At 36.7% G+C, this 21,862-nt stretch overlaps 1 protein-coding gene across 8 annotated transcripts in view; it reads left to right on the forward strand.

Moving 5' to 3' along the window:
* The first annotated feature begins 468 nt into the window (after nucleotides 1-468).
* Nucleotides 469-21,862, forward strand: part of PDLIM5 (PDZ and LIM domain 5) — a 209,258-nt gene continuing 187,864 nt past the window's right edge. For all 8 annotated transcript variants that reach the window (XM_045820066.1, XM_045820067.1, XM_045820068.1 and 5 more), the window contains exons 1-2: nucleotides 469-577; nucleotides 3,841-3,974. In XM_045820066.1, the coding sequence (XP_045676022.1) occupies nucleotides 3,879-3,974 (96 nt within the window). In that variant the 5' untranslated portion in view covers nucleotides 469-577; nucleotides 3,841-3,878. The remainder of the gene's footprint in view (nucleotides 578-3,840; nucleotides 3,975-21,862) is intronic.

The raw sequence follows: 21,862 nt of genomic DNA on the forward strand, positions 1-21,862 counted from the left end.
CTGACAAGCAAACTTGAGGGTTTGTGCTTCTCAGGAAACTTTAAGCTCTCTCTCAACACCCCCCCCAAAAAAAAGCAAACACACACACACACACACACACACACACACACACCCACCCCAGGCAGTAGCCGTTGAACTTGCGTAGATGGGGATTTATCCAAAGCCCCCTTCTATTTTTAGACAAAGCAACTGCTTGCCAATTCAGTTTCTGGAGAGAAAAATGCATTCAATGCAAAACAAACTCGGGGAGCAGAAGTTTGCTAGGCAGTGCTCGAAAATTCTTAAGGCTACTCCCATCAAAACTCGGTAGCCCAATTGTTTTTCCGCGGAAGCTTCAGCTCGCCCCAGCAAGCCCGTGCGCTAGACTTCGCGGCTGGCTTCCCTGACCGCGCCGCGCAGTCTCGCCCAGCCCAAGGGCGAGGCCGGGAGCGAAGGGGGCGTGCCCCGCTCGGGGGCGGGGCCGTGGGGGGTTGAGCCAAGAGGCGGAAGTTCCCGCGGGTTGTGAGGACGGCGCACGCACTACGAATCACTTGTCAGCGCTCCTCTGAAGTGGAGGCATCGAGTCGCTGGACCAGAGGTGAGCGGTCACCCACTGGGGGTGCGCGTCTCTGAGTCCGGGTAAAGGGAGGGGGGAAGTAGCGGTCCCCTAGCGCCAAGCGCAAGGAAAGCCCTGCTGGGGAGACAGAGGGGGCGCCCGTTGAGCGGGGCGGTTTCTCAGGTGTTTTCTGGACGCGGAGCAGCGGAGGTGGGAGAGTGGCGTGGGAAGAGGAGCGCTGGGGAAAGGGCAGCGCGGGAGTGGGCGCGAGGCCAGTGGACGAGCTTTGGAGGTCCCCGGATCCCGGTCCGGCCGGGACGTGCGCGGCGAAGGCTGGGATGCAGGAACGGGGCGCCCGGGATAACGAGGCCGGGCGCAGAAAGGCCCCCGGGCACCCTGCACAGACCCACCGGCCGAATCCGGGCCCCGGTCTGGGCGTCCAGGTCCACCCACGCCCGGCGCGAATCTCTTGGGGGGGTGTGGGAAGGAAGCCGGACTCAATGGGAATGGCGTGTTAGTTTTTGTTTGCTCTCACGCTGCTGAGCAGCTTTTATTTCCCCCCAGATAGTTAGGATTTCGTAACCTGTTTGGGGAAAACTTTCGTGCGTCCGGAAATAAACCTCTTTAAAAAAAAAAAAAAGAAATCTGTCGTGAACCCTGGGTTTATTAGTACTTGCGTGCTCGTTGGGGCTTTTGTAAGACTGTGTCTTCAGTGCGCTTGACAATAACTGGGAAAAGGAAGGGCGTACAGCCAGGGCAGAACTTGGAAAGAAAATTCGTGGCTGCGCTGGGCAGGGCAGGGCTAGGGTGTGAACGCCAGATCCTAGCCCAAGTCCGCCTTCCTGACCGGGAGGACGTCGGAACCCGCCTGCCACGGAAACTGCCGGCGCTGGAGCCTTATTTGGCAAACGGGGCTAGGCGAGAACATCTGCTGGAAAACTGTCTCGTGGCGGCTTTCATCCTGTGCCTGTGGCCTCAGTTTTCAAGCCCTACCTCCACTCTCTCACAATAGGGAAGAAAACTCCTTAATTTCAGGCCCTTGTTACCCTGAGCAGTTCATCATGAATTCTCTTTTCCCCCTTCTCATTCTTCAAAGAAACTGGAATAGGAGTGTGGGAAATGACCAACCTTCCTTCCCAAGTACCAGGGCGAATACATTGTTTAGACTTTCCCCAAGAGAAAATCCAGAACTATACAGAAGTTCCAACATTTTCTACGAGTTTGAAAGCAAAATAGGCTGCTATTTCCTGCCTGCTTGGTATTTTAGGAAGAGTTTGGGCACTAATAACCAGATGGAGACCTGGAAAAGGCCAGTAATATTAGCATTGTTTAAGGGATCAGAATATTTTAAGGCAATAAAGCTAGCAGAGGGAGATAGTAGAAATGACACTGATTGGAAATGAAATTACATTGTTTCTGTAGTGTAGCTATGACCTTGCCAGAGCTAGAAACTTTGATAACAAATGGGAGAAGTCAGGAAGGGAACTCCCAAATAAAAAGAGGTTGAATGTGTGTGCGTGGATACATAAACACATTTTCTTGTAGGGAACAGTGAGACCAGAAGAAGTTGAGCCTAACTTAAACATTCTTCTCCTGACAAAGGTTAAAAGATTGAAATAGAAGGGAGGGCAGGCTGCCTGTGAAATATCTGTTGGCTTTATGCACTTCTGATTTGTATTATATGCCAATATCAAAACAGTCTTTTCTAGTTCTGTGAAAATCTTCTCTTTTATTATTATGGGGGAAGGAATTAAGTTGTGTGTGGCTCCTTATTAGCTTCCTACTATTCATTTTTCAGGTATACCTAACAGTTTGGCTACTGGCTTGGCCTTTGGTCTTTTCAAGGCCCTGTGCCTATTATATCAGTGTTGAAGTAATGTATTCTTACATAGGACTTCAGTGTACTGCCCTGCCAATGGGAAAAACTCATTTAGTTTCTAGGTAGATACTATGCAGATTTTCACTGATTTAATTTTTCTTTAAGTCCCAGACTTATCTGAAAGTTTTCCTCACTTTCCCTTTATGAAAAAGATGGAATGTATTTGCTTTTAATATACCCAGTAGTTCATATATCGACATCTGCCACTATCAATTTGGTATGATGGGATAGAAATTTTGAATGGGTTAAAAAATAATTTAAGACAGGTAATATAGGGTGATTTAGTTGAACAGCACAATTTTTTTAAGGAAGTATGTCTTAAACAGTTTTCTTTAAAAAAGTGATTTTAAAATTATTAAATTATTCATGTGTTATGTTTTTAATATTTTTAAAGAGAGAAATATTATGTTTCTTAGTATTACCAGTACATCTAAGAAAATCTCCATTCCTCCCATTTTCTCCCTCCCATCTACCTATAACTGCCATAACAACCAGCCCCAAACAACAATGCATACTTTTTTGCTTTAGTTTTTTGTTATATAAAATCAGTGCCATGAGAGTTAACATGAGCACACTTACAGCAAAACACAAAATAGAAGGCATTAAAGCGCTGATTCTTTTCTAAAGCCCCTGTTCCCTTTCATGCATTAAATACTCCTACCATGCTTTGTCAGTCTCACTCTGGTAAATGCTCACCTTCTGCTTTGCCTGGTAAGGTGTGTACATAAACGAAAAGCAGGCTCTGATTGAAATATCACTGTGTTGCCTATCATGGCCTGTCTGAAGAAAAAGTAAGTATTACTTTAAGTGAATATATCACATCCCTCTAGGAGGAAATTCAAGTTATAGCCTATGATTGGAGAGAACAGTTTTGTACATTTAAAAAAAAACTCATTTTAGAGCATTTAGTAAGCATGAATGAGAGTATGAATTAGGATTCCTTTTCATATGTTACAGTAATTTGGAATTTAAGTAAGTGAAATTGAAGGACTCTTGCCAATTACAGGCAAAAGAATGTATGAGGTAGAGGAAAGGAGAAAACCATTTTGAATTAAACTTGAAATAAAATCTTGTTATTTTTTACATATAACAAAATGTTGTAAAGTACTTTGAGTTAAAGTTTATATGCAAGAAGCCGCAAATTGTAGCAAGTTGTACAACTGATCAAGTGTCTAGAAATATATATTCTGATGTGGAATTTTTATGCTATGGAAATTGGCATGAGTTTAGAAATTGTATATTAGCTCATATATTTCTTTCTTTAGGTTGAAGTAAGAACATAATAAAGACTTTTTCTCTGTAGCCCTTCATTTCCCCACAAACAAAATACTGAACATAATTTACTTAGGTTTATATTAAATGCATTTAAATATATAATAGGGCTTCAAATAAACATTTTTCAAACCCTTTGAATTTCTTTTCACAGTTTCACTTTCTGGGATTGGACTTTGAGCCATTAGAACCATGAGCAACTACAGCGTGTCGTTGGTTGGCCCAGCTCCTTGGGGTTTCCGGCTGCAAGGTGGCAAGGATTTCAACATGCCTCTGACAATCTCTAGTGTAAGCAGACTTTACAGATTTTGTTACAGATGTTCATTCAGTGCTTAATCCTGGAAACCTCAGGACTAATTATCTCTGGTTGACCTGTTCTCTACTTACTACAGTTGCTTATGGGATTTGATCTGAGCAGACTTAGTTACCTGTAATAAAAGATGTGGTGGAAAGGGAAGTTAGCAAGGATAATTAATTTCAGTTTTGTTTATTTTCAGTTTCCCTTCGTCATCTTAACGATACAATGGAAAGCATTTAATTAGGGGATAGCCTTCAGATCTTTCAACTGTAATTACTTCAGAAATTCTCTGGATCTTACTTAGTTTCTTCATATGTAACATTAGAAGGTCGTACTATGGAATTTCTTGGTCCCTTTCAGTTCCAATGCTGTTTATTAAAAACTGTTGATCAGTATTAATGAAATGACTGTCTTTGATATTATTCCTCAGTTTACTTTCTGGTGAAGGTGATAGCCCATAGTAAAATGGCCAAAAGCTACTTACCTTTGAAGAAGAAATGGGAGTCTTGGCTCTCTAACTAGTCAGTTTATGAATAATTGAGATTTGGCTGTTTACATTAGTAAGAGTTTAGTTTGAATGGATTCTGTATACACATTTTAAGGATGTTCTCCTCGTGATCATGAAGGTAGCAATTATAACTTTCATTTATTGGGGCTTGACTGTGTCAGGTACTGTTTCAGTTTCATCATCAGTAGGTAGTTATTGCTCTTAATTACTTGTATAACTTTCCAGAGGGTTTTTTTTTGTATATTGAAATAAATGTGAACATTTACTACCCTTTTACTTATATGGTAGTATATTGTACACACTGTTTCACACTGTGCTTTTTCTTAGCAGTTTACCATGAAGAACTTTCCCTGTTAATATGTTGAAGTTTTTTTTTTAACAACTAAATAGAATTTTCATGTAGGGAGGTAACATTTATTTAACCATGCACTATTGAAGGGCATTTATATTGTTTCCAATATTACTGTTGCAAACAGTGCTGCAGTGGATACCATATCTGCATAGTTTTACATATGTAAGTATATAATTTTGATAGGTCATGCTAACTTACACTTGTGTGCTGTACATAAAAATACTTATCCCTCCCCCTGCCCCCAGATGGCCTTACTGTCAAATTTTTGGATTTTTGCTAACTGCTTTACATGCATCATCTTCTTTAATACTCATGCCATTCTGCCAAATAGTGGTATTACTCCCATTGTCCAGAACTGTCTATGAGCTCACATGACTGGTGTGGAAGAACTGGCTTTCAAGCAATTACGTTATGCTGCCTCCCTAATAATAAACCTTATCTTAAATTAAAATAGATTGTTTCTATAATCAGACATTTAGAAGGTTATTATTTTGTTTAATTACATAAGTGTATATATACACACACTGCTTCTTACAGTATATATTCAACTTGATTTTGAAAGGTTAAAAATAAGTTTGTAACACTTACATGTCTATCAAAATATGGCAAATCCTATCTTACTAATGAAGTGATCCTGGCTGTGGATTTATAAATAGTTGTCACTAATTTATCACTACTTTCTGTCTTGATTTCAGTTTTTCAGATTTTACAAGGAAATACGCACATTTAATCCAGCCTGCAAGTTTTAAGACTTTTTGTAGTTGGATGAAATTTTAAAAGTAAAGCATCCATGTAAAAATGTGCCTTGTGATTTATTCCTCTTTGAGTGAGGCATTTTTTCCCCCTACTGAAGACCTATTATGAAGAAGGGAACAACATTTGAATATTTTCCATTTTTATGTTTTGTTAACATTATTTCATATTAAGTTTGAATATCCTACTTTTTGATAATGGACTAAAAAAAGTTTTTTCATTAACAGTACTTCCATTTTCGCTGAAAAAAAAAGTCCAGAAATAAATTGATGCCTAAATAAAACAAATTTAATAATCACTCTGTTGTTTGGTAATATAAATGCAAATTGGTATGTAAATATGTGGTACCATGCTTTTTAAAAAGTTTTCTGTGCTTCAGTTCCCTGGCAGACAATTTGAGGCACTAGCTCCATGTTGTGATGCTGATAAAACAGAACACTGTGTACATACATACGTGCCCTCCCCTGGCACAGAAGAAATGCTTTCCTTGTGTAGACAGAGTGCTAATTAAAGGATTTTGAACATACTGATTAAAAGAAGCCCGGTAACAAAGCTGCTGAGTTATTTCTGTTCTCTTACAAAAGTCTCTGCCATCTCCTGTGACCTTTTTGGGCCTTGTGCAGTGGGGCATGCAATTCATTCTGGATTGGAGAAGATGGGAAGGGGAGGGGGAAGAGAGGAGGGAATGTTGGCTCAACTTCTGCTGGGCTCTTGGCTTTCCATTGTAGTTATTTTTAACCCCTTGTGTGGTTCAAACATGCCTAGTAACATTGCCTAATAAAGTTGTGTGCCTCGTTATTAATTTATATTGTTACAGTAAAATTATTGATGTTATACTTCATCTTATTAGTTCTCTGGTTATATTTATTCTGCCTTTTATGTAATATATTAATATTTTAGTGGTCACTAGATCAACAGTATCACGAAGCAATTACAACCTGAACACACCTTAAAACATGTAATTTAGTGATTCTCTTATTGTAATAGTGTGTATGAAATTCTTAGCACCTAGTACTCTTTCATTTATTATAATATAATAAAATCAAAAAGAGTAATTAGTTAGAGACTTGAAACATCAAATCCCCAGTAATTGTAGGGAACATAACAGTTATATATTTTTTACTTGCGATCTGTTGGAATTGAAAAAAGAAAATCCCAGCTAGGAAGCTGCGTCTTTATAGTTAGAGTTCAAAGGAGTACAATGTTTCCTTGGTCCAGTATTATGATTTTGGACTTCAGAGGGCTATTTACCTTGTTTTGTAATGTTGGACCTCTGATATTGAACACATTTGACATAAATAAGCTGTTGGCTGGACTTGAATATTCTCCTTTTTTGTTTTTAGATTTTATTGCTACTGGCATATGAATATGCTGATTACTTGTACCTTAAAAATATGGACTATAAAATTTTAACATTTCACCCAAACTTGTTCATCACCTATATTGTACTAATTTTGCATGTTTTTTAGTATGTTGATTTCTAAGATAAGGTTCATCATTTCTGTAAGCTCAGAGAGAATGTCAGATTGCCATAAGCTCATCATCACGAGTCATTGTTTTCAATTTCCTATTCTTAAACTGGAGTGCTGACTACAAGAGTTTGCAGGCTCTTTTTATGACCTTGCATTTATGGAATTACCTTGAAACCATAGAATGTAGGGATGGGTTTCATTGTTGCAGTGTGGGTTTGTTAGTCTTTGCCAGTATATTTTCTAAGAAATAGGAGATTTGTTGCATGTTCAAGATCATATTTTGGCAAGTTGATGTTTCTCATGATGAAATTACAAGCAGGATAATATTTTTGTGAATAACATCTTTTAAATACAGTATCCTAAACTTGAAGTACTCTGCTCCATGTTATTTTCTATGTGATGTTAGACTATTTTACTTAAATTCCAGTATTTGGATTTCCTAAGGATGATCTCCCATTTCTCCATAAACAAATCTGTGGTATTTCTTTAGCAGATAAGAATGAGGTCAGACATTTTAATACCCAGATAATAACTTTGATTCTCAAGAATTAGGGGAGGGTCACTTGTTACCAGCTCAGACAAGATTTTAGTTGGGTTTGAAAAGCAGGAGATATTTACTGTTTCCTGTAGTATGGAGCCCTGTTTGACTGAGAGTACAACATAGAACAGAGAAAGAGTTGTGAAGTACTTGGCTGTGAATTTATTCATTCAGCAGTTAAAGGAATACTTCCTAGGAGCCACTGAAAAAGATATAGAGTAATGGAGTGTACAAAGGTTGTGGAGAAAAGAAATTAGTACAGTACTGGACAGTGTTTAAGGAAATGGCAAAGGTACAGATAAGTGTTTCTCAGTTTCTGTGGGCATAGATCTTTTTGTATTTGTCAGGGTCAGCTTCCAGCAGGAGAAATTAATTGAACTGGGTCCTTGAAGGGTGAAATTTAAACACCTCAGAGTCACATTTCTCTGTGTTGGTATTCAGTGCTAAGTGAAGAAGACTTTTCTTGCCATTGCTTGACTGTGAGTGAAGCTGTGAATATAACTGAGTGATTCTCCAGATGGGCTAGCTGCAGTTTCCGTCCTAGAGGCGGATAAAAAGAGACTTTCAGTTCTCTCAAGCTGAAATGAGAGAACCATCTTACCTTGAATAAATGGGCCCATTGTTAATTTTAAGCTGAGTATTTTCTTTTACGTTCTCTCTCAACTACCCTGTCCTAATGCCAAGTTGGAAAGTTAATAATTTAGTTTGTGTAACTACATAATATATATTTCACATGTATGCTCACTCTGCTTTTAAAACACTAATTACCTTTTGTGTGGGACTCAGAGGTCTTTTTTTTTCCCCCATGGCAGTTTTCTGTCATTGTGTTTGAAAGGGTCAGGAATGTCAAGATAGTTCTGAAGATGTTTTTCTGGTCTGTTATTTGTAAAGAAATGAAAATTCTCTCAGTATGTCTTATTATAAGTGAATAGTTTTAGGAAAAGGGGGCTTTTATAGATTATAATACATGCTGGGCATTTTGGAAAGTTTTTTGTTAAAATAAGAGGAATTTCACTGCTATTCAGGACTTTTGTATTTGATAAAGGAAACAGTATTGTAGAGGTTGGGTAAAGAACGAATAGCACTTAGATCTAAGCAAAGGAGTTTTTTTTTTGTTTATAGCAAAGGAGATTTAAAAAAAGTCCTCACCTTAGGATATATTTATTGATTTTAGAGAGAGATGAAGGGGGAGAGAGAGAGAGAAAGAGAGAGAGAGAAACATAGGTGAGTTGCCTTGTATATGTTCCCTGACTAGGGATTGAACCTGCAACCTAGTTATTTGCCCTGACCAGGGATCAAACCTGTGATCTTTTGGGATGATGCTCCAACTGACTAAGCCACCTGGCCAGGATGCAAAGGAGATTTAAATACAACCCGATTAACCTACTTAAGAGTTTGGTATAACATTTACTCACTAAAACTGAGAATACTAAAGCCTATGGACTAATTTTATTATCAGGTTTGGTTATTTTTTTTTTTTTTTTGAGAACTTTCAAGTCAGAGAGCTTTTTTTTATGATGGTTGTCAGTCAGGTTGCAGTGAGAACATACACTTAACCAGATGTCTGTCGGAAACATTGTGTTTGCAGATCTTACCCAGATTCCCATATGCTACAGAACCAGTCGTGACCTTTTTCCCCAGTTACAACTACGTGGAGAAGAAATCTGCTATGAGTTAATTAATCTAGAAGCAAATATTGTTCTGGACAAGAAAGAAATCAGAGATATTAAGTATGTAATATAAAACTCACCCTAGCATGTGAAATATTAATATACAGTGATGGGCAAAAGTAGGTTTACAGTTGTGAGGATATGAAACAGTTTATTCTTATATTATTATTTGTACTACAGCTGTAAACCTACTTCTGCCCATCTTGCATGCATACATTTGCAGATAAATTACATGATGGAAATGAAAAGAGAAAACATTAGTTTAAGCAACTAATTAGCAGTGATCATGGTGACCCCTGATTTACGTATTCTAGGTGCAGAGCTGGGAATGTAAGTTTGGTTTTTTAATTACAGAGTGGGAAAATCACTTTTTCTAGTACAGATATTCTGTTTCTGGTAAGATTTTTTTTTAGGTAATAAAATATTTATGAATGGACTTGATGTTGAATAAGTGTTTAAATTAGTTTTGGAAGAATTTTTTATGATATTGTTAAAACTAAATCTCTCAAATCTTAGTGACCTCCCCATCTTCCCTCAGCTTATTTTTTTCTTTCTGTTGCATAAGTGGAGTTATCTACCCTTCTGTAAACACTCGGATTTCTTTTACATCCGATGTTGTTGCCCGTTTTGTGTTAGCATTACTGGAACAAAGTTTATCAACCTCATTGGCAAATAGAACTCCTAGCTGGGCTAAGCAGTTGCTGCAAATGTCCCCAAGAAGTCTGAATGGAGCAGAGTAAAGTTCTCTGGGATAGTTGACAGGAGGGAATGAAAAAGAACAATTTAGATGGAAGGAGAAGAGAAAGAGGCAATTTTTAAAAAGGCCAAAGTGGGAACAGTTATTTACTGGGTCAGATTTTGTACTTAAGAAATATTCTTTACCCTTTACCCTTTACTCTTTTAAAATTTGATTATTTTATGCTTTTCCTTAGGTAAGACATTCATATGGTTTGAAATTCAAAAGATAAAATAGGGTTTACAGGAAGGAGTCTCCTGTTTTCCTACCATTGATTGCCTCTTCCTGGAAGCAACCAGTGTTAGCAGTTTCTTGTGTATACTTCCAGAAATAATTGGTACAGGTATATGTAAATACACATATATTTTCACCACCCCCTTTTCAACACAAATGATATCTTTAAAAATATAATTAATTATTTTTGTATTTTGCTTTTTTTACTAACTCAAAATCAGTAACTATATCTTTTTTTTGTACAGCTGCATTATATTTGGCTTTATCATAATATATTTAACCAGTTTCAATTGATGGGTAACTAGGTTGCTTATAGTCTTTCTTTTAGTGGTACTGCAGTGTAATTTTTTTCACCACATGTATATATATTTTTTGTATATGTATGATCATATCTGTCAGATAAATTCCTAGAAATGGAATTGCTCAAAGGGTTGTTTGCATTTGTAATTTTGATTGATAATGCCAAATATCTTCACAGAGACACTCCTACCCACAATATGAGAATACTGGCTTCCTTGTATCTGTGCTGGCACAGATTCCAACAGACTTTGATCTTTTTAAATCAGATGGGCCTATTTCCACCTTTCTCCTTTTTGTAGGGCTTAATCACAGGTAGTCTTCTGCCAAGGGCTTTCTTTTCAAGTGGGTCATTATTTTCCATTTTGCCTGAGAATATACAAAATAAAAATGTGATAGTCTTCTTTAAATGACTTTATTAATTTCTAGGGATGCTCGTATTTGAATTTTTCATTCAGAGATTTGATTAATAGCTGTCTCTACCATTTTTTTTTAATTTTTTTTAGTTTTCTTAAAAGGATTCATTCATTCATTCATTCACTCATTTATTTATTTTTAGGGGGAGGGGAAGGGAAGGAGAAAGAGAGGGAGAGAAACATCAATGTGTGGTTGCTTCTCATGTGCCCCTACTGGGGACCTGGCCCACAACCCAGGCATGTGTCCTGACTGGGAATCCAACTGGTGGCCCTTTGGTTTGCAGGTCTGTGCTCAATCCACTAAGCCACACCAGCCAGGAGTATGTCTTATTTCTAAATTGATTTTTTTCTCTGTTAACGTATCACTTCCAATTACATGGTGAAAGACTTTTTGTTGTGTTTTGGTTTTTGTGGAACAGTTTTTGCCCTGTCATAGACTTTCTAAAAAATTAAGCAAATAACATTTAATAGATTGATATAGTGTGTAATTTCTAATCCCTTTCTTGTCTAGCGCGTTCTGACAAGGAGACTGCTCATGATGAGGCAGGGTCCTGAGACACAGTGAAATTCACCCTTGGGAGCCTCACTGTGTTTTCATATCAACCTTTGTTAGTTAGTGGAGGTTAACTGAAGTCACAAAGGTTTTTATAGTGTTCCTTAGCATAGTGAATCAGACCTTGTGAAGGCATACTAAAGTGTAGCACAATATATTTCTTTATTTTACTTGATTGTAAGCAGCAGTGGTATGTGTTGTTACCTTTGGTGACAAAAAGGGTAAGGATATCAGGGATGTTTGTATTTTATGTGCTTAAAAATAAAGGAGGAATTTCCTTTAGTGTGTTGCTGTGAATTTTTAAATATGATAAGAATTTGGAACTAAATAAGAATTTTCACCTTTTTATTTGAATTCTATGGACAGTTAAACATTTTTCCCATGTTCCAGAAATTTATTGAACAGTGGCCACTGTTGATGATAATTGTCTTGGGCAAATTTTTATTTACCGAAAGAAGTGGTGGTTTTAATGACATTAACAATTGAATGCCATTTACCTACTATTGATTTAATTGGGGATTTAAGTGTTATAATTTGGTTCCATTGAGCATCCAATTATTAGCCCAGTATTTCTTAAATAATTTTTGAGATACTAACTTTTAGAAATGGTAAAAATAAAAAAAATTAGTAATGTTGTATAATGCTAGCCAGAGGAAATTATAGATGAATTCTGAAAGTATTTTTCTCTTTAAGAAAAGGTACTAGAGAACAATGTCCTTTAGAAAAGGAAAATGATTTATCCTTTAACTAGGAACCCTTAGAGATTTATTGGAGAAAGTTTATACATAAATAGAAGTATTGTTACACATGTCATTTTCATGATTTTAGACATTCTCCTGAAATACCTCTATGCTACTAACTTCCAAGTAGTCTGCAAATGGTTCTTGTGATCTTTTATACTACCCATTTCTGTTTATGTATACCTTTGTCCATTCTGGAAGATTCTAGTTAGTTTGTATCCAGTTCTCAGTGATACTTTGATATTTTAATAATTACATTTATTGAGAGACACTTAGATTTATTATTTCACTTATTTATGCATTCATTAGTTGCTTCTTGTATGCGCTCTGACCCGGTATGAAACCCTCAACCTTGGTGTATTGGGATGATGCTCTAACCAATGAACTACCCAGTCAGGGCTGATATTTTTCTATTTCAACAGTTAAAGGTGTTTTTAAATTTCATCAATGGCCTATCCACTCCTTAGGTTGATTCTTCATTCTTAAGCTGGCACTTTGCCCAGGCAAAAATTCTAAAAATCCTACATTTAATACATTACTACCCCATTTAAGAGCTGTAAGGGCTTCCTGTTATCTACTGAATTATTGCTTAACTCCCCAGTCTGGCTTTGGGCTGCATATAAATGAGCCTATTTAATACAACTGAGTTGACAATCTAAAATGCCCATTTTGAACCCTGAAGTTCTTGGTCTCTCTATTCTTTATACACACTATCTTTATTATCATCTGTAATGCCCTACCCATATTTCAAGGCAAGTTCACATACCAGATGCTCTTTGTAATGTTCGATTGCTCTGTCTCACTTGGGTTTCCTTTCTTTCCTATATTAAATAATAAAAATGAAAATACGCTAACATTTATTTAGCCCTTGTTATTGTATTGCCTGGACACTGCTTTAGGTGTTTTGCATGTGTTCAATTAACTCCTCATAACAACCCTCCGAGAAGGTATGATTTTAAATCTCTGATTTATAGATGAACACTGAGAGACAGAGAAATTAAAAAATATGTCAGAGGTTACACACAACTACTAACTGGTTAGGCTTAGGCTTTGAAACCAGTCAGACTGAGTAGTAACAATACAGTGCTTTTATCCAGTGCACTGTTTTTTGGGGAATAGGTGACAGTTTCCACTACTGATATAGCCAAGTTTGTATATGTGTTTTTTGAAGAAAAAACATGCTATACAATAAAAAACTTGCATATATGGGAATAATTGAGTTATTGAGAAAATATATGACTGGTTTCCAAGCTTATCATCAGAGTCATCAATGATATTTAAAAAATGAAGATTCCAGGCCCCAGACTTTGTTTTGAATTAAGGATGTTTAGGGATTCTCACATACTTTCTAGATGTTTCTTATGTACCATTTGAATTCCATTTGTACACTAATGATTGGGAACCATATGTAGCTTTGATTTTTTAAAAAAATATTGTTATTGAGAATCTTTTGTTTCTTAGATCATTTCAGCAAAAAAATTAAGGCTAAGTTACAATGAAATTGCCATCGACTAAATGTGCTAGATATGCTTATCTCCAACCACCAGTCTTTTCCTACTTTTTGTAATTTAATCACTGTAGGTAAAATCCTTTATGGAAAAAAAATGACAGTTTTAATAATATATGCTATCAGGCTTTAGTTTATTTACAATGCTGAAAGTATTTTTGTGACAAAAGATTTAGAAGACTTTGAAGTTGTTAGTACTATGAAATTTAATAATGAATCTTAAATTTATCAAAGACTTCTGGAGGAATCTTTGACTATACTAAGTTTGGTTTGTCACCTCATTATTAATTTAAATTGGTAACATTTGAGTTAAAAAGAAGTAGTTACACTCTTTTTTAAGGCCATGGGCAAAGGATCAGTTAAGGTTTTTCGTCCTCGTAATAGGTTTCACAGCAGCACAGCTTAAGTACATATAAACACATATAAATAGGCTATATACTTTGTTAAGTCATGAATGTCTCTCACCAGGAATAAAAAAGGCCCTACACTCTGGGTCTTATTTATTGAAGATCATATTAGAATTCCCAGTAATTCTTCAGTAACTACTGACTGATGATCATAATGGTAACAGAGGACAGATGGTGGCAATTGCAGTTAAATTTCTTCTAATTTGTTTTGTTAATGCACATGATTGATTGAATTAACTGATGAAACATTTTGCTTTTCTTTGTGTTTTAATTCTAGTAAGGGTTTAAGTTTCTAGGAAATGTCTCAGAGGTTACATTGTGTGATAGCTCCCTGTTTCCGAGGTACAAAGGCTTCCATGTGTCAGCCAAATGTTTTCTGTATGTTTGACCCAAGGGTCCTTCTTTTGTCCTTTACTGTCATGTACAACAAAGGATAACCCTCTCTCAAATGATAGCTATTTAAATAAGTGACTCAGTTATATTTTCATTCAAGTCTTGACATATTCTGTTGGAAGCCATTTTTTAAAAATATTTCAAACATGGCAATTTGCCTCTTCTCACACCCCTGAGCATTTACCTTTAAAAATAGTTTAATTTTTAAATATCTGCATAATACCCAGGACCGAAATGTTAGGACCAATGCAGAAATACAGTCTGAAGTAAGAAAACAGATATTTTTGTGTGATTGGACAGTGCAGGGTTTTGAAGCTGCTCTGGGCAATGGGCTTTTTAAAACTTGCATTGTTTTCTCTGTATACTTTTGCACTGTTTGAAATTTTTACAATGTGTATGCCTTTTGTTTAAAAAAAAGAAAAAAAAAACCCTAAAACTAGCCTATGCTTTGTACCTGCGCAAACTCAGGCTTGTCAGAACATATATGGAGGTTAGGAGAGTCCAAGAGAGGCACGTATGTGTGTTTGTGTGCCTTTGTGATATATGCACAAAAGATCATGGAACCTCATGAGAAGACCTTCAGGAAAAAGATAACTGAGGTGTATTCAAGTTTAGTCCTTGGGGATTTTATTATCATTATTATTTTAGGAGAGATGGGTAAATTTTTGGTACAGCAGACATATCATCTTGGCATTGCAATTCTGAATGACTTATGCCAGAACCCTGAGAGGAGAATGTGTTAGTCAATACATATTTATTGATCTGTTACTGTGTAGTAGGCCTTAGGAATAGAGGACAGTTCTCTATTTTTCTGACACAAAGGCACATGGAAAATGATATGGTATATAGGAAGGTATATTGGAAGTAGGAGAGGACATATATGTATTCAGATCTGGGAAAATGCCGCATGGTCATGTGTACATTAACCATATAGCCTCTGTTAAGGATAGCAGAGAACTTCTAGACTAGGATCTAGAATCCATGGGGGGAAACACAAGTAGCAGTGGCAGATAGAATTTTCTGCATTTACATCTGGGCATGGAGTCATTTAGTATCATTGTTGAGTACCTACTATATGCTCAGTATTGGCCTAGGCATTGAAGATACAAAGATAAGCAAAACAAAGTCCTTAGTGTTAAAGATCTTGTATTCTAGTAGGAGGGACTGATGACTTACAAATATGTAAATAAATAAACAGTGCAGTTTAATAAGGTTATGTGCTAGGGAATAATTTGGAGAGAGGAGAATATTGGGGGTAAAGGTTTTACTTTAGATTGAGTGGTCAAGACTGGCCCTTCTGACTGAGGAGGCAACATGGACTTAAGAATAAGAAACTAGTCATGGGAAGAGCATTGCAGGCACAGAGAACAGCAAGTGCAAAGGCCTTGATATAGGAAAGAGCTTCATGTGTTCAAGAAAGAGAAATGAGACCCATGTGGAGAACCGCAGTGAGCAAGGAGGAAAGCAGATGGAGATGAGGGAAGGGTGCCAGAATGAGAGACAAGGTTTAAGGTAGTGAGGAGGATAACATTGGGGTAATAGTGAGACAACTCCTGGGGATTTGAGAGGGCTTTTGATTACTCTGGATTAGAACTGAGCTAAAGAGAGTGGGTTCCTATTATTGTGATTTTACCATATCTGTGGGCTACTGTGTTTTAAAATTAGTTTCGATAGACATTTCAGGGGAAGAATTCCAGAAAACTTTTAAGCAGAGTAATAACCATATAGCCTTCCAAGGTGGCTATGTAAAAGTAAATTACTCATTTTAATATAGTGTGCTTGTTTTAAAAAGTTACGTATAGTTAAGACACACACACATTATTATTTTTTTCATTGTTATTTGCCCACTGGTTACATTTTTTCTATTTTGAGTTCCTCCTGGATTTTTTAATTATCTCTATATCAAGCAGCTTGTGTCCCAGATGGCTTCTGTTTTTATTTCCTTGTGATGTTACAACCTTTTCTATTTTAATAAAGAAATATTACATACATATTCAAGAGGTGTTTACAAATCAAGCTCATAACACTTTTGGTAGAGTCTGCCTCAAAGATGAAGTGAGTGTTAGGATGTTTATTCTAGGTCAGATATGTTGAGCTGAAAAAGGTTTGAAAATATGTCTCTTAAAATGAATGTTTTGGTCTATGGGTTGGTTAATGCACCCAATGCTGAAAGTTATGTTTTGTGACCCTCTTATGATTTCAGGTGGAGGGAGTTCATGAGATTTAATGTTTTTCATTTCTGAACCTTTCAGAGAGGCCACTTGAGTAGGTTAATATCCAATAAGAGAAGGCTGACAGTTGACACTTACATTAAGATTTTCATGCCTTAAATGGGTTGTTAAGGGATAAGAGTGTCATCAATACCTTATATCTGTAGGTCTGCTGTAATTAATTATAATGCTTTAACAAATGATATCACTTCATATTTAAGGTCAACTTTTTATAAATTCAGGGGAAAAATGAGTTTTCCTATGAGTTTTGGGGTATATTTGCAAAATAATGCTTTATAACCAGCTTATGAATTATCTATTACATTAAATATGATAAAATAATACACTGGTATAAAGGTAATATTACTGTGAATATAGTTTGCTTCTTTTGTAGATTAATTTTCTTTTTTAAATAATTGTTTATTTTTCACTTGTAGTTGGTATACAATTATTAGTTACAGGTGTACAGCTGTGACATTTATATAACTTACAACACGATCACCTCAATAAGTCTAGAACCCATCTGACACTATACATAGTTACTATGTAGAGTTTTCTTAATGATTTTATCTTAATATTTAAAGTTATCTAATAGTAATTAACTTCTAGCTTTAAAAGACATTTTAGGCCATTGTGATTATAAAATAAGTGGTCAAACACCTGTGAATATTGTGTTACCAAAACTAATATATTAGTATTACTTTTTAATTTTTTTTTGTTTTACAGTGATCCTTTTAGGGTTATTTTCTCCCAATATATCATTTTAAAATTATGATTTTAGTGGACAATATTCTGCATACTGTTTGTGTAGTTACTGTAAGTGCAAGCTCTGGAGCTCAATACCTGGTTGTGAATCCTGATTCTATAATTTATTCTGTAATTGTCTGTAATATTTAGACAAATTACTCAACCATGCCCCAGGTTTTTCAACTGTCAAATTGGGGTAAAGATAATATTTATATCATAGTATTGTTTAATTTTATAAACTAACACATGTGAAGTACCTGGCACAAAGTAAGTACTCAGTGAAGATTACTTATTAACATTAAGGTTACTTCATAGTAATTATTATTTACTAGTAATATTTCATTGAAGCAATTTTAAAATCATATAAATATATATATGTTTGTTGACTTTAGAGAGAGAGAGAGAGAAACACTGATGAGACAGAACTATCTACCAGTGGCCTCCCATATGTACCCCAACTAGGGATCGTGCCCACAACCTTGGTATATGTATGTGCCCTGACTGGGGATCAAACCCTCAACCTATTGGTGTATGGGACCATGCTCCAGTCAACTGAGTCATCCAGCTAGGGCAAAATAATATTTTAAGGCACATCCTTCCTTAGATAATGTCATCTTCAAAATTCAGTTCTGGTTTTTGTTTCTGTAGGTGTTCATATAGGCTTCTTTAAAAACAACCTTCAGTGTGTGCACACACACACACATGCACACATGATATACACATAACCTGCAGTTTGAATTATTTCATGAAGCATCCTTTCTTTTAGCATTTTTATTTTTTTAATATATTTTATTGATTATGCTAATACAGTTGTCCCAATTTTTTCCCCTTTGTATCCCTTCACTTGGTACCCCATTCCCTCCAGCAGTCCCCTTACCCCTTAGTTCATGTTCATGGGTCATGCATATAAGTTCTTTGGCTACTCCATTTCCTGTAGTGTTCTTAACCTCCTCCTATTTTGTACCTACCAATTTGTATTTCTTAATCCCTGCACCTTTCTCCCCTTTCCCCCTCCCAGCTGATAACTTCCCAAATTATCTCCATATCTATGATTCTGTTCCTGTTCTGCTTGTTTTGAGTTTGTCTTTTAGATTCAGTTGTTGATAGTTGTGAATTTATTTGCATTTGAATGTTCATTGTTTTGATCTTCTTTTTCTTATATAATTCCCTCTAACATTTCATGTAATAATGGCTTGTTGCTGATGAACTCCTTTAGTTTTACCTTGTCTGGGAAGCCCTTTCTCTGCTTTTCCATTCTAATTGATAGTTTTGCTTGATAGAGTGATCTAGGTTGTAGGTCCTTGCTTTTCATCACTTTGAATATTTCTTGCTAGTCCATTTTAGCCTGCAAAGTTTCTTTTGAGAAATCTGCTGACAGTTACCTTTGTAGGTAACTCTCTGTGCTTTTCTCTTGTTGCTTTTAAGATTCTCTGTTTATCTTTAACCTTTGGCATTTTAATTATGATGTGTCTTGGTATGGTCCTCTTTGGGTCCATCTTGTTTGGGATTCTCTATGCTTCCTGGACTTGTATGTCTATTTCCTTTGCCAGATTATGGAAGTTTTCTGTCATATTTTTTCAAATAGGTTTCCAATTTCTTGCTCTTTCTCTTTTCCTTCTGGCACCTCTGTGACTCAAATATGGGTTTGAAGATGTCCCAGAGGCTCCTTAGCTCATGCTCTTTTTTTAAAAAAATTCTTTTTTCTTTTTGCTGTTCTGATTGAATGCTTTTTTCTTCTTTATATTCCAAATTGTTGGTTGATTTGATTCCTGGCTTCATCACCTTCACTGTTGGTTCCCTGTAGTTTTTTCTGTATTTCACTTAATGTAACCTTCATTTCTGCCTGGGTCTTTTTCATGCTGTTGAAGTACCCAATGAGTTCTTTGTGTTCCAGTGTTTTGAACTGTGCATCTGATAGATTTCTTATCTCCATTTCATTTAGTTCTTTTTCTGGAGTTTTGTTTTGTTCTTTCATTTAGGCCATATTTCTTTGTCTCCTCATTTTGGCAGCCTCCCTGTGTTTGTTTCTGTGTGTTAGGTGGAGCTGTTTTGAGTTCCTGTCTTAGTAGCATGGCCTATTGTAGGAAAGCATACCTGTAAGTTGTTGGGCAGAGCCCTAGATAATCACCAGGGTGAGGCAACCCTCTGTGACTCTGTGTGGGGGAGGGCTTGGATAGAAGACTATGCTACTGCCTGGCCTCTGGAGTTTTACCTAGGAGGAAGCTGTCCTCTGTAGCTAGTCACAGAGTCACATAGGAGGAAGCATTCACCCTGTAGCTAGTCACTTCAGTTTCTCCTTGTATACCACAGGTGCCCTTCCGGCTGTTGCTCTGGTGTTAAATCCCAGACTGGTGAGTCTGTGTACATCCCAAATTCACTGTGGGCCCTTTCAAAGGAGTCTCCTGAGAATCCTGCAGTTTCTTCTGTTGCCCCAACCCCCACTGGCTTTTACAACCAGAAGTTATAGGGTCTTTCTGGCACTGTGACACTGGGTTGGCTGTTCTGTCTGGGTCTGGGACCCCTTGCTCCTGAGGTGTCCCTCGAGGTGTCCCTCCTGATTTTTATCCACTACGTGTGTGTGTTTGTGTGTGTGTGTGTGGAACTGCCTGTTCTGCATCTCTGTGCCTCTCCATACATCTCTGCCACTCCTACCTGTCTAGATGAATGTGGCTTCTTTAAACCCTTATTGTCAAACTTCCATACAATTTGATTTTCTGGCAATTCTGGCTGATATTTATTTCCTAGTCTAGTTGTAATTTTTGCTGTAGTTGTGTGAGAAAGCAGGCATGTTTACCTATGTCTCCATCTTGACTAGAAGTCTTTTTTTAGCATTTTTAAATAGAAGGTACATAATAAATATTTGTTGAAGGAATGGGGCATTTCTTTCTTCCATCAGTCATGGTCTGGCATAAACTCAAAAGATTTGAAAGGAGGTTTGGCATCAGTAGTATCTCCAATTACACATTCTTCCCATAGTGATTGCCATTCACTATGGTTTTTTTCCTTTTTTTAAAAAATTCTTTTAAAGTGACATGATAAGCTATTTTCCTTGTGAGAGAGTGTTGTTCTAGGAAACAATTTACTTCTCCATTGTAGGATACTTTTGATTATAAGAGAGAGTATATAAGCAGAATATAGACTAGACAAGCCAAGTAATATTTATGCCATTTGAATTATCTCTCTTCAGAAAATTTAGCCTGTGTGTGTTGGTCCCTGTACTCCTTATATTGCCATCCTGCTTTGGTGGCTGTTGCCACTGGACCTGGGTTGGGTGTCTTACTCAGAGGTAGCCATCTATACACAAAGTTAGCAGATCTGTGTGTGGTCATACTATTTGCAAGCTCTATGAATTTTATGAAATATAAAATTTAGTAGTAGAAACCAATGTAAATCATTGTTGTTCAGTCATTGATTTATGTACTTATTCCACAAACATTTATTGAACATCTTTTATATGCCAGGCATTATGCTAGGCGCTAGGAATATAGTGATATGAATAAAAAACAAGTCTATGCCCTCTCAGACCTATGTTTTTGGTGAGTGAAGAAGAGACAATAAACATAATTGGCTGGTGATAAATAGGATGGGGCAAAACAAAAGAGTGTAGGGAAAGGGAATGATGGTTAAATAGGGGTTACTAATTTATAGAGGATGAGTAAAAAAGGCCTCACAGATAAGGTGACATTTGAGCAGAGACTTAGGTGAAGTGAGGGGAAGAAATTATAGTGCTGAGGGTGAAAACCCTGAGTTGAGCATATGGGTAGTATGTTCAAGGAACAGCAAGGTTCGAGTGCCTGGAGTAGACTGATACAGAGAGTGGTAGGAGATATTTTTAGAGAGTTGAAGGTAGTTATTTCCAAATATTAGTTATATTAAAATTTACCACTGATTAGTAGCTCGGCATTTTACCTTGAGATTAAGATAAGACCTTGTCAATATAGTGAGAGTTTTTTTATTTTTGGAACATAGTATGAGGGAGAATCCAAAAAAACCCTGGAATTTATTTGTAAAAAATTGTGTATTCTTACATGTTTAAACTTTAGTCACCCTCAAAGTACTCTCCATTTGAGGCAATACACCTATTGAGACATTTTTCCATGGCTCAGTTTTTGAACTCTTTGATTTTGATGTCTGTTAGTGCTTTTGCCATTTTTTTGTTTTATCTCTTCCATATCCGCAAAACGTTTCCCTTTGAGGACTTCTTTCATCCAGGGAAACAAAAAAAAAAAGTCACATAGGGTGAGATCAGGTAAATAGGGTATGTGGGGTATGGGGGTCATGCCATTTTTGGTCAAAAACTCCTGAATGCTCAGCATGGTGTGGACAGGTGAACTTGTAAGTCATC

Source organism: Phyllostomus hastatus, unplaced genomic scaffold (genome assembly GCF_019186645.2).
Source record: "Phyllostomus hastatus isolate PE091 unplaced genomic scaffold, TTU_PhHast_1.1 phas_scaffold_39, whole genome shotgun sequence".
In the NCBI taxonomy this organism is placed as follows: Eukaryota; Metazoa; Chordata; class Mammalia; order Chiroptera; family Phyllostomidae; genus Phyllostomus; species Phyllostomus hastatus.